General features: G+C 39.7%; 1 protein-coding gene across 1 annotated transcript; it reads left to right on the top strand.

Annotated features, from left to right (window-relative positions):
• Nucleotides 1–361: 361 nt before the first annotated feature.
• On the top strand, nt 362–2495 carry TUSC1 (tumor suppressor candidate 1). The gene has a single exon (XM_060759705.2). The coding sequence runs from the start codon at nt 376–378 to the stop codon at nt 931–933; it is 558 nt and encodes a 185-aa protein (XP_060615688.2). The 5' UTR covers nt 362–375; the 3' UTR covers nt 934–2495.
• The last annotated feature ends 12927 nt before the right edge of the window (nt 2496–15422 follow it).

Genomic DNA, 15422 nt, shown 5'->3' with positions numbered 1-15422 from the left:
GAAGCCACAGGGTTGTGCTCAGTGCACAGCAAAAATCCAGGTTTACATTTTGGAATTATTTTTTTCCTGTATTTGAGGTTGAATCCATGGATGCAGAATCTGCAGATATGAAGAGCCTTATACTTTAAATACTACCCTATACTGGCTCCCACTTTACATGAAATGAGGAAGTGTAGTAGACCTTAGAGTCCGGATATTGAACGAAACCACGACCTCCAAAAGAACTGTGGGGGAAGGTGACAAACCTGATTCACAATGGGATTTCCCAAAAGGAGAACCTGGTGCTAAGGAGACTGAAACTCTGCAAACTCTAGCCCCGCCCCCTCGGTTCTCAGGCCCCGCCCCCTCGGTCCACAAGCCCCGCCCCCCGCGCGCATGGGCCTAGATGGGAGCTCTTCGGCCCTCTGCTCAGGACTCCGGGAGGCGCTGAGGCCAGGGATGAGGCGCATGCGCACCTCCACCAGGCAGCGGCAGGGCTGCTGCTGTGGCGGCGCCCGCGCAGGTAGCAGCAGCCTCAGTGCGCGCCCCCGCGGCGGCGGCGGAGGGGGCCTTGGCCTTGCGTGGCGGGAGGGCGGCGCGGGCGAGGAGTGCTGCGTGTGCGGCGGGTGGCGAGGCCGGGCGGGCGGCTCGCCCCACCAGCTGGCAGAGAGGTACGCGGACTTGGCCGCCAGCCAGGCGGAAGCACTGAGGGCCGGGGAAGAGCGCGACCGGCAGAACCGGCGCCTCCGCGACGAGAACGCGCGGCTGAGGCAGGAGAACCGGCGCCTGCGCAGAGAGAACCGGAGCCTTTTCCGCCAGGCCTTGAAGCTCCAGTACCAGCGCGCGGAGGAGGAGGCGGCGGAAGCGGAAGCCGAGGGCGCCACTTCCGCTCAGGAAAAGCAGCCAGGGCACAAAAGGGAAGAGGGAGATGGCCAGGAAACCCAGTCGGCCTGAAGGGGGACAGAGTGGTCCACAGGCCTCGCCTGCCTTTCCTTCCCAACATTCAGGAAGGTGCTTCCACTGTCATCGAAATCCTAAAGCATCGCCTTGAGCCAGAGGAGCTTCACCTGATGGGTTCCAGTCAGGCCTCCTTATCCACTGGTTCAATTGTCCACAGCTCTACCTGATGTTTTCCTGTCAGGCCTCCTTATCCACGGGTTCAACTAAACACAGCACCTGATATGTTCCAGTCAGGCCTTCTTATCCACAGGTTCAATTATCCACAGCTCCACCTGATATTTTCCAGTCAGACCTCCTCATCCACAGGTTCAGCTATCCACAGCTCCACCTGATATGTTCTAATCAGGCCTCCTTATCTACAGGTTCAATTATCCACAGCTCCACCTGTTATGTTCCAGTCAGGCCTCCTTATCCACGGGCCCAACTATCCACAGCTCCACCTGATATGTTCCAGTCAGGCCCCCTTATCCACGGCTTCAATTATCCACAGCTCTACCAGATATGTTCCAGTTAGGCCTTCTTATCTGCAGGTTCAACTATCCACAACTTGAAGATAACCCAGAATAATTCCAAAATGTAAACCATAACATTGCTCTTTTATATAAAGGATACTATTTTCCAGTACCTTTATATATTATGGGATTTGCACATCTATGGATTTTGCTGTCCTGAGATACCAAGGGGCCACTGTACTTATTGTCCCTTTGCAACTGACAAGAGAACAATAATATACCCTGCACCCTCTCTGGGTGCTAGACACCATTGTCAGTGAGAATAAAAGCAAATGGGAAGCTGAAGTTTCGTGTCTCCTGCTTTGCTTGCTTGTACTGCATATGTTAGGATTAGGGTTGCCTTGGCCCCTTCCACACAGCTGAATTAAATCTCAGTTTCTGGTTTGAACTGATATATATGGCAGTGTGGACTCACATAAAGCAGTTCAAAGCAGATTTTGTGGGATTTTCTGCCTTAATATTCTGAGTTATATGGCTGTATGGAAGGGCCCCTAGTTTTGCCTGATCCAGAAATATGAGGGCCTGTTGATGTGCCAGCTGGACACCTGCATTTTGTATTCCTTGCTTTTGTAACAAGCATCAAAATACTTCATGGATGATTTTTAATAATACAACAAGAATGTGGCATTAGTAGCACTCTTTTTGTAAAACTTGAATTACTGTACAGGTTCATTCCAACTTCAAAACTGTCTACGTGGGGGATTGATATATTGCCACTTCTGCTTTTGGATGGTTCAATGGACACAAACATTATTTCATGCAAAAAAATATTGCAAATGTTATGTACAAAATAACCTACAGGCAATGTGTATGGGATGTATGGAAAACATCTATGAAGCAACAACAAATGGATGTTGTACAGAAGAGCTGATACCTACTTATCAAATTGCAGGCACGATATGTTTTATTTCTGGTTAACATATCTTTCCATGGTTGATGCAAAATGAATTTATAGCCTACTGACACTCACATCCCCTTTGGTCATTTGTAGGTGTTGATGTTTTGTGTTATCTATTTGCACTCATAATAAACTCTTTAAACATCCTTTCGATGTGCTAAGGTATCATTCATTCAGTGAACAAATTAATATGAAATTAATACAAACTATAAAATTATTTTTAAAAGGGACTACTCTGAGCTTTAACCATTATTTAGTCAATTTCTATGTATTTTGCAGTTGGTGCTTCTGTAATATGAATGAAAAAAATGAACTGCAATGCACATTTTCCAATGCCATGTTTGTATGCAGTTGGGTTTCTTTAATCAGTGGTGTTTCCTTTAGCTTTTCATTCCTTGTTTTTCTAAGGCTAATCTTATATTCTTTATGATACTTTCCACAAATAAATTGAACCTGAGTAGATACAAAATCCAATCACTGTTGTCTAACAGCTTCATTGTGTGTCCTCAAGTCTTCCAGCAACCTTAAAGTAACCCTATCGTGGGATATTATTGGCAAGATTTATTCAGAGGGGGTTTGCTTTTGCTTTCCTCTTATGCTGAGAGACTGTGATTGCCTAAGGTCATCCAGAATCTTAGTCCAAAACTCGAACTGCTACACCACAATGGCTGTAGCCAATCAGAAATAATTTTACTTCGTATGTCCTAACTTGCCTTTTGTCCAAAGTACAAATAACACATTATTATTATTATTATTAACTTTATTTGTACCCCGCTAGCATCTCCCGAAGGACTCGATGCGGCTTACACAGGCCGAAGCCTCAAAACACAATACAATAGAAAACATAACACAACAATAGCAAAGCAAATCAAAACAATAAGCAGAATAACAACAATGGCAGTACATCAAGACATTAAAAACTGGTTCGGCCGGCGCAATGGGGTACAAGGGTTAAAAGTGCTGAAATGGCAGGAGGCACGTAGGATTAAAAGTGCGGTGTACAGCGACGATTAGTTATGCTAAGGTGCTACTAGGACTTGATCAGGATGATCAAATGTTATGGCCCTTAAATTTCTTCATGATCAGTCCATATTTTTGGTGGTGTGAGAGACCTACCCAGTCAAAAGTTTTTTCTGTAATCTATGAGACAGATTTATTTTCACCTGAAATTGTATGGTGTGCTACATAAGCCACCATATATTTGCAATGTGGTTTCTCGTACCTCTTTTTCTGAGTCCAGTTTGAACTGCTGGCATTTCTCACTTCCTAAATAATAGCATACATTTTCTTCTGTAGGAAAGTGATGCTGTCATCGTATATTATTCTCATATCTCGTCCTTTGGTCTATGGATCATTATTTGTTTTCATAGATTTTGTTAGAATTTAAATGGATTATATCTCTGTAACCTGAAAGAGTGTTTATTTATATGCTTCCTGCTGTTGGGTTTGATTTCTCCCAAGTTTTTGACAGCATTTTTAAAAAAATAGGTTTTGTCATATAGGTTCTTTGATGAAACTTACCATTCTTTCATCTCTTTGATATGCAGTAATTCTTCAGCATGTTGCATCCATTTTCCTTTTACCTTGATTGTATAAAGTATTCTGTGGTTCATTCAGCATCCCTGTTCTTAGTTTAAATTTACTTTTTTTTCTTTTTTGTTCCTGACAATTCTTAGTTTTTCTTTACTATTGCTTTCTGTTTCTTGGGATTGATTATTACAACAGCAATCTGTCTCTACATACATATTGCAAAGCAGTTGTATTCAGAATTCAAACTCCATTTCTTACTTTTAAAAAAGTTTCTTGTCTGTCTTAAACAATTTTGCCAGTCATTCAGTGAAATTGTTTCCTTTTGGCTTTTTGGTATTCTGGTTTCCAGTCAGTTAAGCAAGAACTTCTCCATCTTCCAGTTACAATCAATTTTATTTCTATATTGGCAGTCCAGCAAAATCCATGTATTGCATGTACACTATCATCTGTTCAGGTGCTTCAGGTCTATAGGTTTTGCTGTCTTGCTTCATTCTTGATCCTAGAATTCTTTGATAAGACTTGGTTCTATTCTGTTTCTTGCATTTTGCTCAACTACCGTATTTGTCTTTTTTGGGGAAACACAATCCCCCCCCCCCCCCCCACCACCACCACCACCAAAAAAGAAATCCTACCCACAGCCTCCTTAGCAGCATGCCCCTTCTGATTTAGAAATCCTTGTTTTATTTTGGATTGCCTCAGAACAGTACTTTCAAGACAAAATATATTCAAAGGTAGTTTATCAGTGCTAAATAAATATAATAAAATAAAAGAATTGGCGTAAAAAGCTATTGTTGTTGTCTTAGTCTACCTGCATTATTTCCTGCTACTGCTGCTGTCTAATGGAACTTCTCCACTGTCTTATCAATTCTCATCTGCCAGTACAGCAATTTTTCCATGAAAAAGATGGATGCATCTCAGTCTAGCATCCAATTAATTTCCACTTTGAGCATCCTGCTTCGAAAGGGTATGCTAGCTGTCTAGACTTCACAGTCTAGTCTTTTGATAGCATTAATCTTAAGCCTTGCAGACTCACTTAACCGATCTCATTGTGTTAAGGTATGTGTTCATGAAAGAGCAAATTCATCCTTACTACTATGGAATGTACCTTCACAACTGATGTGTGAATACAGTATGTATTTTTCTTCCCCATCCAAGCAATATTGTCTTAGGTCTTTTAGATCAAAGCTATTCTGATGTAGTCCATGGACCAGTGCTGATCTAGTCTACAACAAGTTTCCAGAAAAGAAAGAAATAGTTAAAATCATGGAGATAACGATAGTGCCTGTCTGCAGCACAATAGGGGAAAAATGCTACTTTCCCACATTAGATGCTTTATCTAATCTAAAATTGTTTGTTTTTTTGTAGTTTTCAGGGGAATCCCTCCTCCTGGTATATGTATATACTGTATATGTATGTATGTGTGTAAAATTTAAGCCTTATTTAATTGGGCGTTCTCCAGGAAAGTATTTAGTACTGAAGCCTAAATCATCACTCCAGAAACCCCCTTGGAGTTGAAGAATAGTGTGCTTTTTTAGACCCCTATATGAAAATGACTCTCACTCTTTCTCTAGGATCTATTTTCAAGTGGGACAGATTAATCAGTTTATTCTTTGAGATGGGTAGAACACCTTCATAATAAAGAATTAATCAAATCTTCTCTAGAATCAGGATAAACATCACTACCATTGAGAGAGTGGACCTGTGACAACATGATGGATATGGTCCCAGTCGCCTTGCACTGTTGACCCTTTTAATTGGGCTTCTTAAATGTTTTATGCAATCAGAAGGAAATTCAATCAGCATTGGGAACTGCTGATTCCTATGAAAAGAGGGATAGTTTGATAAAGCTTATAATGTCACCTACAGTATCAATGCACATTAGCCAGAGTGCAAGAATCACAGTGTGCCTGTCCTCTGTGGTCCTGCATACTGAACAGTGTGGCAGTGAATAATAAGAGGCTGATTATTCAAAATACTCTTCTCCCCATGGGTGTAAATGATAAACTGCTCCATTAAAAACATCATATTCTTGTGCCAGTGGTAGCCTTGCATCAGTCAAATGAGTAGATACAAAAACTGGAGGGGTATGTTATATTTTAGTGGGAATGGGGCAGGAGCAACTTATTCCCTGTCAGTAGGGCAGCAAAAATAGGGGGCAGACCTACTACTAAGACCTACTACCTAGCTTCTTTAAAATTCAGACTAAAACCTGTATCGAATTCATCACCCCACTAACTTGTAAGTTCCCAGCTAATGTTTAGAACGGGCTGGTTTGGAAATTTCCTTTATGAACTGAACCTGGATCCAATTATCTCCTAGATGTTTTGAACTGCAACCAAAAGTTACCAAGCCTGTTCTAAGGGTATATCTACACTGTAGAATAATACAGTTTTATGCCAATTTTAACAACCAAGACTTGATGCTATGGGAGCATGGGAGTTGTAGTTTCACAAGGGTTTTTTTTTCATTTTCTGTTAAAGGGTAGTTCCTCACCAAATTGCAATGCCCAGAATCCCACTGCACTGAGCCATGACAGCTAAAGTGGTATCACCTGCATTAATTCTATTATTTCAATGCACCTAAAGTAATCCAAGTTGGATCTGTAGTAACTGCTGCTGCTGCTCCTGTTTAGGGTGGACTTCAGTAATCACAATGCTATTCTATGTCAGACATTTTGGCATTCTCCCCTCATATGTTTCTTGCCTTTGACTACCAGGTGTCATAACTCAGAGTGCAAAACGGAGTTCTACTCACCTATTGGAGTAGGGGCATGGGAACGTTTTGGGTTTGTTTGTTTGTTTGTTTGTTTTTGTTCAAAAGACTGTTTGAAAATCTTAATGCTTCAGTACTTTAAAGAAATGAACCAAGTTAGATCTTTAGGCCTGCGGTAAGTGGTACCATGTTCAAATGCAGAGATCAGAAGTTGTTGGTTGGACTGTGCTGGCCATGGTTGCTAGGGAGACTTTTTGAGCTGTAGTTACACATTGTTAAGAGACAATTAAACAACCTTGCCATTAATCAACAATTTAAATCAATATAAAATCATTGTAAAACTCAACAATAAAAGTACAGCATAGCCACCCATTAAAAGGCTTTACTGCACAGCCAGTTAAGTTAACCAAGTACTTGTTGGGATAGAAAGATCTTTTAAATGCTTGCAGAAGAATAGCAGAAATGGGGCAAACTTTTAGTCTTTTGTGGGACAGAATTTCTCAGCCTGGAACCAGCCATTAAGACCTCTCCTACACTACCTTATAAAATCCTGATTAGATTGTTTGATTTGATCATCTGGATTATATGGCAGTGTAGAAGGGGCCTAAGAAGGCTCTTTCTCATGTTATTACCAAACTTACCTTTGAGGATCTTAAAACATTGGCACTTCATCTAATAACACCTTGCCTTTCTCTCCATATGGGACTCAAGGTGCTTAACAATTCTGTTAAAAATGCCAGTATCATCAAGGTCATCTGAAGTGTTTAAAACTAGAAAAGAGACAGGGAAAACAAAAGGATGAAAACTATCCAGTTTCAATGTTTTCAACAGATTTTAAACCATGGGAAATGTTTGGGAGGGGGAGATAAATAGTGAAATATATATGTAAATTGATTGGCTGATTGATTAAATAAAATATTCATATGCCATCCTGTGTGAAAAAAAAAGATCTAAAGGAGATGTACAATAAATCAATTTTACACAAATTGATGCAATTCCCCCTATTAAAAACAATAAAAAATAATTCGAGTCATCTAAACAATGTGACAATTTAAAATGAGTTTAAAAGGCTTACAACATTGTACAAGATTACTAAGACCCACCTTCATCTCTCCTTACCTTTGCTTTCGACTCTACAGTAAATGCAGTAAGCTTGATTTACCTTAGCATTCAAGTAAGGATTTTAACTCTTTGCCCTTTCTGCAGTCCTAATCCATATTCTATGAGCCGGTGTGACCTGCAGTTTACATTGCCCCCAAACTGATCTTCTTTCTTTTGAAATAAATAACATTTTGGTGCCGTAAAGTTCAGACTCCAATATGGAGTTAAATCAAGCAGATGTAAAGCCTCCTCCACTGCCGATTTAAACCAGCCCCCTTGTACTTACACAGATATTTGGTTTTACTTTTCCGCTGTTCATACAATATAAGAATCATCACTCCCCTGCTAATTCCCTTTGAAACCCTGAGGCTGATGTGTAAACCATTCACACAACAACCTCAGGCTTACTGAAGGGCAGAAAGGACTGGGAAGAATGCTGCCACCATTGCTTTATTGCAAGAGGAAAATGAGGCAGAGCAAGGATTTTGTCATCAAGGAGAAGGATGAGAAGCCACCATGCTTTGAGTAATAAAAGGAAATTTAGTTACTCCCTTCCATGGAACAGGAGGGAATGGGGAGGGAACACTCTGTTTTGGTTTGGAGGTTTAAAAAATAGTGTTTGCAACCCCCCCCCCCCCAATGGTTTTAGGTATCCACAGAAAGTCCTGGGACAGATTCTTCATGGATACGGTCAATGCAATATACTTTTGAACGGTGGTTCTCAAACTGTGGGTCCCCAGGTGTTTTGGCCTACAACTCCCAGAAATCCCAGCCAGTTTACCAGCTGTAAGGATTTCTAGCAGTTGAAAGCCAAAACATCTGGGGACCACTGGTTGAGAACCACTGCTTTAGAACAATCAAGGAGAAAATATGTAGCTACACCATACCGGCTTATGGAATCTGGGAACTAGAGACTGGCAGGGTATATTTACCAATCTGTACTTTGTAATTACTGAGTAGAATGTGTAGAAATAACAGGGGTCTTCATTTCATTATCTGTCTGCTTCTTTCTAGGCACATAGCATCTCAGAAAATTGAACTCTTTCCAAGAACAGTCAGATGCTTCCTTTTCAGGGCAATGGTGAACCTAGTCATGGTTTTATTTTATTTTCAGTGCCAAGGTAGTGAAAATGTTTGGGGCTCTGCATCTTGAAAAGTTTCAAAGTCTTGAATAAAGCTGGTTAACTACTTAGGATCATAGAATCTGAAGTGACTATGAGAGCCACCCAGTCCAACACCCTACGAGGCAGGAACACCCACTGACATGCAAAGCTCTAGATTCCCCTACTTCCTTACCCTATGGCCAAGATTCTACATTAAGCATCAAGTTCAATCAGCATTGAAGGCGCTTACCAGTTAGGTGGGGAAGCAAGAATGGGACAGTGGTTCTAATAATAAAGGTCAGAAGAGGGAGGACATGATCAATCATAGAATTGGAAGTGACCATAAGGGCCATCCAGTCCAACCCCTTATGATGCAGGAACACCCATTGACATGCAAAACTCTGGATGACCCTACTTTACCCTATATCCAAAATTCTACATCAAGCATAATGTTCAATCAGCTTAACAGCTCCTGACACGAGAAAGGAAAAAAAAAAAGCTTACCAGTAAGGTGGGGGAGTAAGAATGGGGTGAAGGTTTTAATAATGAAGAAGCAGCTAGGTCAGAAGATGAAGGAAATGAGAGTGCACTCACAAGTGGAATGCACCCTTTTTCCTTCTCTTCAGAACCCATAGTTATCTGATTTGCCTCTCCCCTTCTCTGTGTCAGTTTTAGTCTCTTCCAAGACTTGGCAGTTGCTGGAGGGAGTTTTAGGATAGAGCACAAAGGACTGTGGAATAGTTCCATGCATTCCACCTAAAAAGAGATCTATGCCACTGTCATAAATAGGATCCCACCCAAAGGGCATTTCAGCTTCTTGAATCCAAAGTGGATAAAGCCGCAAGCCTGGTTTCTCCTAAATAATCTCTGCAAATCATTATTGTTTTTGAGAATGCCACCAGTGTTTTCCCTTTGCTTTGAACTGCTGCTGGCTTTCCCTACCCCTTTTGCTTTATTTTTTTAAAGCCATAATTTTATATGGCTGCACATCAAAAGTTGCTGTGATTTACATCCTGAGCTATTGTTGCAGCTGTTCCTCCTAAGGCTTCCTTCCAATGCCCAATATGAAGCCGCTTGATTACCAGAAAACTGTGTTACAAGCTGCCATCAAGGGCCCTTATTGATACTTGACAGCATGAATTCTCCTTTATTGAAATAATTACTAGCAAGTTAAGAATAGGTAATATCACTTGTGTTTTATTTATGCCTTTGAGATGCACCACAGTATTAAAAGCCATCAAGTCCTGACATTGCTATTTGACAACATCATTTAATCTCAAACATGTGTTGCTATAGAATGAGGAGATAAATAAAGGAATTATGAACCAACATGTTAATTAGGATTCATACTGCAATGAGGAAATGATGCCCTGCCTTAAAATTCCACTTGCAAGATAAAAGCAATACAATTATGGCGTGCAAATAACATTCAGAAATGCATATTAGAGAAGGGGCACTACATTCTGCAGCATTGGCGTGTTTTTTGGTACTCCACAACCAGAATTGGTATGTAATTAGAATATGCAACTGTGCTTGGTATTTTGTGACCATGTTGGCTATGCCTCGGTATTTTGCAGCTATAAGCTGCCTATCTCAGTATTTTGTATAAAACCTTATTTTATCCATCATAAAAGCACTTGGAAATAATTTCTCCAGGTACCTTGTATTACTTTGTCATGATGAGGGGCTATTGGTGGGTTTTGCTCATTAATAGCAGGAAATGAGTTTGTCATAGAGAGTTGGCAGACCAGTACTGGATTGTTTCTGGCATTGCACAATAGGATCCTTCTTCTATGATGGTTTGTTATCCTTGTGCAATAAAGTCCCATGAAATTGATGAGGTTGCCATCAGTCCAGAGGCACCTTAAATGTACATTGCACACATACACAGGTAACTAATAAAATGTGTGTGTGTGTATGTGTGTGTGTAACACTGGACCTAGATGTAAAATTTGCTCTGTGTGAAACACAGCCAGATAAACCCAAATCTAGCCAATATATCTTTTTTCTTGTATACAATTTGGCACATGAAAAGAGGTGTGTTGATTAACTGCCCCCTCTCCCAAAATAAATGAGAACAACAAATACTTTTCTTAACAAAGATTGTCTCACTTAGCTGTTAAGCTTTGACCTTGTATGACAAATCTGGAGCTTATTTGGGTTGGAAAAAATTGTGAAGTTAAATTTTCCGCTACACTAATTAAGAAACAGACGGGGCACTTTCTGTCCTGAATGTGAAAAAATGCATGGATTCTAGAAATAAACCAAAACTAAATTCTCACCCAACTGTACTTACCTAAATTCTGTTTGTATCATGAAGACAACCAGATGGTCCCTGCTTTCCATATACCTCTTGAAAATTAGCAGAAGATTTGAATAACAAGGCCTTTGTGATTCAAATCTAGACTTTTAAAAGTTTTGTATCAAATGCCATCTTTCTGGAAGGATAAAACAAACAGTTTTTTTCCTCCATCCTACAGTTCTTTTAAAGCTCTTTGTCCTAAATATGATGACATTTTAAAATGTGAATAAATCCTTTGATGGGAAGTGTTAGAGACTGTAGTGGATCTTTCAAGCAGAGTAATCGACTCTGGAATTCACTCCCTAAGGACATCGGACATGCCCCAACGCTGGCAGTCTTTAGGAGGAGCCTGAAAATGTGGTTGTTCCAGTGTGCCTTCCCAGAATAAGGAAAACTCTTAGCAATATGTCCTCAAATGCACTTTAATACTGATGTAGGATTGTTTACATGTCCACATCTTCCTTTGAAAACCCTATTCTAGTTTACCTTTCCTTGTTTCATGCCCAGCAATTTTAAATTTTAATTACTACATTTGGCCTGGCCATAGGTTTTTAAATGCTGTATGTTATTGTTTTTGTTTATTGCTTATTATGTATTTTTTGTTTTTGAGTTTTATTTTAACTGTTTGTATTGATTGTTTTTGTTTATTGATGTGTTGTGGGCTTGGCCTCATGTAAGCTGCACTGAGTCCCTTGGGGAGATGGTAGTGGGGTACAAATAAAGTTTTATTATTAATTATTATTAATCAAATTGGCAAAGCAGAAGCTAGACAACAACCAATCTCATGAGCACCTGCACAGATAGTGTTTTTCAGAGAACATATATATGTTTAAAAGGATTGCATACAATATGTGTTTAAAAATTCAGTGCCTGATCTAATGGCAGAGAGCAAGGGAAGAGAAAGATCTGGCAAAACAACAAAAGGAAATAATGTAAAATATATGTTGTGCCAAGACTCCTGTGAATTAAGATATAATTACTTAAAGGCACATGGAAGAAGGAGAAGAGAAGTGGAAGGGGAAATTAGCAAGTATAGGCATGCTGTCATGTCCAGCAGTTGATGGTGGTTAGCACACAGAAACCTTGGCAGGATCATGAGCAGTAGGGTGGTGAAGCTGCAGAAGGTATGGAAGAGGCTAATCTTCCTCCTAGTTATAAAGGGCAAAGCAATCTGTATTTAAGAATTTACAGGTGGCAGTGATAAGGGCAGAGGCCTGCAGAGACAGGATGCAGCTGGCATAAGATGCATAAAAGATCCTAGCAGAGACTGCTCTTTGGGACAAAGGTATCTGTTATTCTTGGTTGTGAATGCTGGTGGTTTTTCTCCCAGGTTGTGTGGATTGTTGGTATCCTGACTTATCTGATGAATTCTTGGAACCTTGTACCTTGAAGAACCTTGAACCCTGATGAGCATCTTTTTGATGTACCTTGAATCTCTGGCTGACTCTTGGCTACGTATTTTAAAACACCTTTAAACTTTGGACTCTCTGGCTTGACCTTTGGAACGATGACTATGCTTTGGTCTCTTGAACTTCAGACATTAATCAGTGATCTCTTGGCATTTGACTCACGAACTGCAACCTTTACTACAATGTACTCTTTCTCCCGAAACAGTGCTTGTAGTAGCTCCTGGTTCTAAATCTTTGTTTTATACCTGAACTGTGTACTATCTTTATGCTTTGAACTTGGGCTGTGAAACAGCCAAATGAATAATTGGTGCATTCAGTAAATAGATTTGATACAAGCTGGGGGTTTGTCTTGGTTAATCTCTGCCTGCATACCAACAGAGGCCTGGATCGTGACAAATGTGGTTATTCCTAACTCTGACATGCTTATCAAAAACCAGTGATTCCTAATAACAGAATAGACCAACAACATATCTAAATGTTAAGAAAATATAGTTGGCATATCAACTGATTGTCCACTGATTCTCTGATAGGATAGCTGAATGCTTAAATTGCTTGTCATCTTGAGATCTTTAAATATCGGGAGGAATATAATTATCCTAAAGTAACTAATGTACGCATTGTTTTGAAAGTTATGTTTGATCTAGGTTAAAGTTTCAAGTTTTCAGAGGTGATTTGACAGCAAAGCAACAGACAGAAGATCGTCTTGTGGAAGTATATCATTATCAAAAAGATAACAAAGTGGTATTGCACCTAAGTAAATTACCATATGTTGGGAACTCTGGAAGCAGTGGCTAGTTTGTTCCAACCAAGGTCAGAATCCAAACATGACTAGGTTTTCTAAGTATAGTTGATGGTTGTCAAAAAGCCACTCAAAGTTTGGGGGTCCTAAGATTTAAGGAGATGGTTTGCTGCTTTGGGATTGTACATATCACTGGTTAGTCTATGGTTTTATATATTACTATTTCCTATTCTAAGTTCAGATTGCTGGACCACAACTCCCATAATTCCATTACATTGAGCCATGGAAGTTGTGTCCTAATCCAGGGGAAAAAGTGGAATCATTGCCATAAAACTGTATTAATTCTACAGTGTAGATACACTCTAAATGACTCATCATATGTGTGGACACATGTGCTCTCAAATTGCTTGTTGACTTATTCAATTGAGTTTTCTTATGTAAAAGATACTCATAGGGGGTTTCACTAACTTTTTCAGAAATAGTCTTCAGCAATATGATATTCATTGGCAGTCTCCCATTTCACTACTTACCAAAGCTGACCCTGAATACTAGCTTCCAAGATCAAAGAAGTTATGCATCTTTGCTACCCACCTTAATTATGATTAGCACCATTTATTGAAAGTGTTTCTAACATTTTGCCTTGGTCTGACTGTAGTCCAATGTCAAAAGGGGGGTCTGGCATAGATATTAGAGAGATCTTTCTGATTAATCTCAGAAAGAATGGAAGGCATTGCTGTTTGGAGCTTCATTAACAGCATGTTTTACTCTGTTTGATACATGTGCACACTATCCCAAACACCATATTTTCTGGAGGTAATTTAAAATTCAAGGATAGCACTCAAGATAATCAATAAAGAGGTCAAAGACAACATTCAAGAAGTAGAAAATATCATTTCCGTTGATATCCAGGGACGATATAGGGAAATTTATATATATTGATATGTAGTGAGAAAATCTAGAGTAGTATTAATATTTTATCAGATTTGTTTTTCATTAGTAACATGATTCAACATGATCTTTTCTCTGTATTCAATAATGGATTTCAAAATGACATTGGTTCCAATTTAAATCCTTCCTGTCAATATTCAAACATGTTGTTCCTGTGTTGAAATTGCCTTAATATGTTTAAGGCAATTTCAACACAATTATTTCTATGTTGACAATAGAAATAATTCTTCATTCCTTGCATATCGTTAGTGTGTTATGCTTATCCATACTCTATTAAACTGCGTATGGGTATTTTGATCGACCATTGTGGCTCACCTTTGGCTAACAGAGTTGTGAGCCCATACATCTGCTGATATGTATGTTTTAAACTCTGGCCTAGTTCAGGGATTACTCCCCCCCCCCCCCCCCCCATCATCTTCACTTGGCAGAAATAATGTCCTTGTCCTTCTGTATGTGTGGGAAATTTGTAGATTGTCCTTGCTATACATGAGATCATTTTCAATAATACAAGGATTACCATCATGCAGTAATCTGAATCAAGCCTTTTGATTGTCATCCAGATTTTCCCTAACACACACAGACACACACACACACACACACTTTCAAGCACAAATGACTGCATGCTTCATTCCTATCCATGTCCATAGGTAGGGACCTCTTCTTTCCCACATCCATTCTTCGGATGCATCCGCACTGTAGAATTAACTTCTATGGTGAACTATAGAATCCTGAGAGTTGTAGTTTTAAAAGTACTTTAGCCCCCCCCCCCCCCCAGCTAAAGAGTACTGATACCTCACCAATCTATAGATATCACGATTTGTAGATGTAACCTTAGTATAGATGTAACCTTAGCATTTGCAAATGAATCCCTAGACTCATTTACACTGACTGGTTAGATCGGTGCCCACTGGATCAGTCCAGCCGTGGCAAAATGCCACATGGGGCTAAATCTATTTTAACTCAGCCAAGTTAAGCTAACTTAGAGGAAAGCCAAAATCCTGACCCAACATTCTGGTATTATTATTATTATTATTATTATTATTAACTTTATTTATACCCCACTGTTCTCCCCGAGGGGACTCAAAGCAGTTAACAACCACACACTTTGGGCAATTTAAAACAAAGTAAATACAATTAAAAAAACAATTTAACAGTACTAGGTTAAAAATACAATTAAAACAATAAATAAGAAAACAGCCTTGACCTGCTTGCAGAAGGCCAGCAGGGAT

This window comes from Anolis sagrei, chromosome 2 (assembly GCF_037176765.1).
Source record: "Anolis sagrei isolate rAnoSag1 chromosome 2, rAnoSag1.mat, whole genome shotgun sequence".
In the NCBI taxonomy this organism is placed as follows: Eukaryota; Metazoa; Chordata; class Lepidosauria; order Squamata; family Dactyloidae; genus Anolis; species Anolis sagrei.
This window is presented reverse-complemented; position numbering and strand designations above follow the sequence as displayed.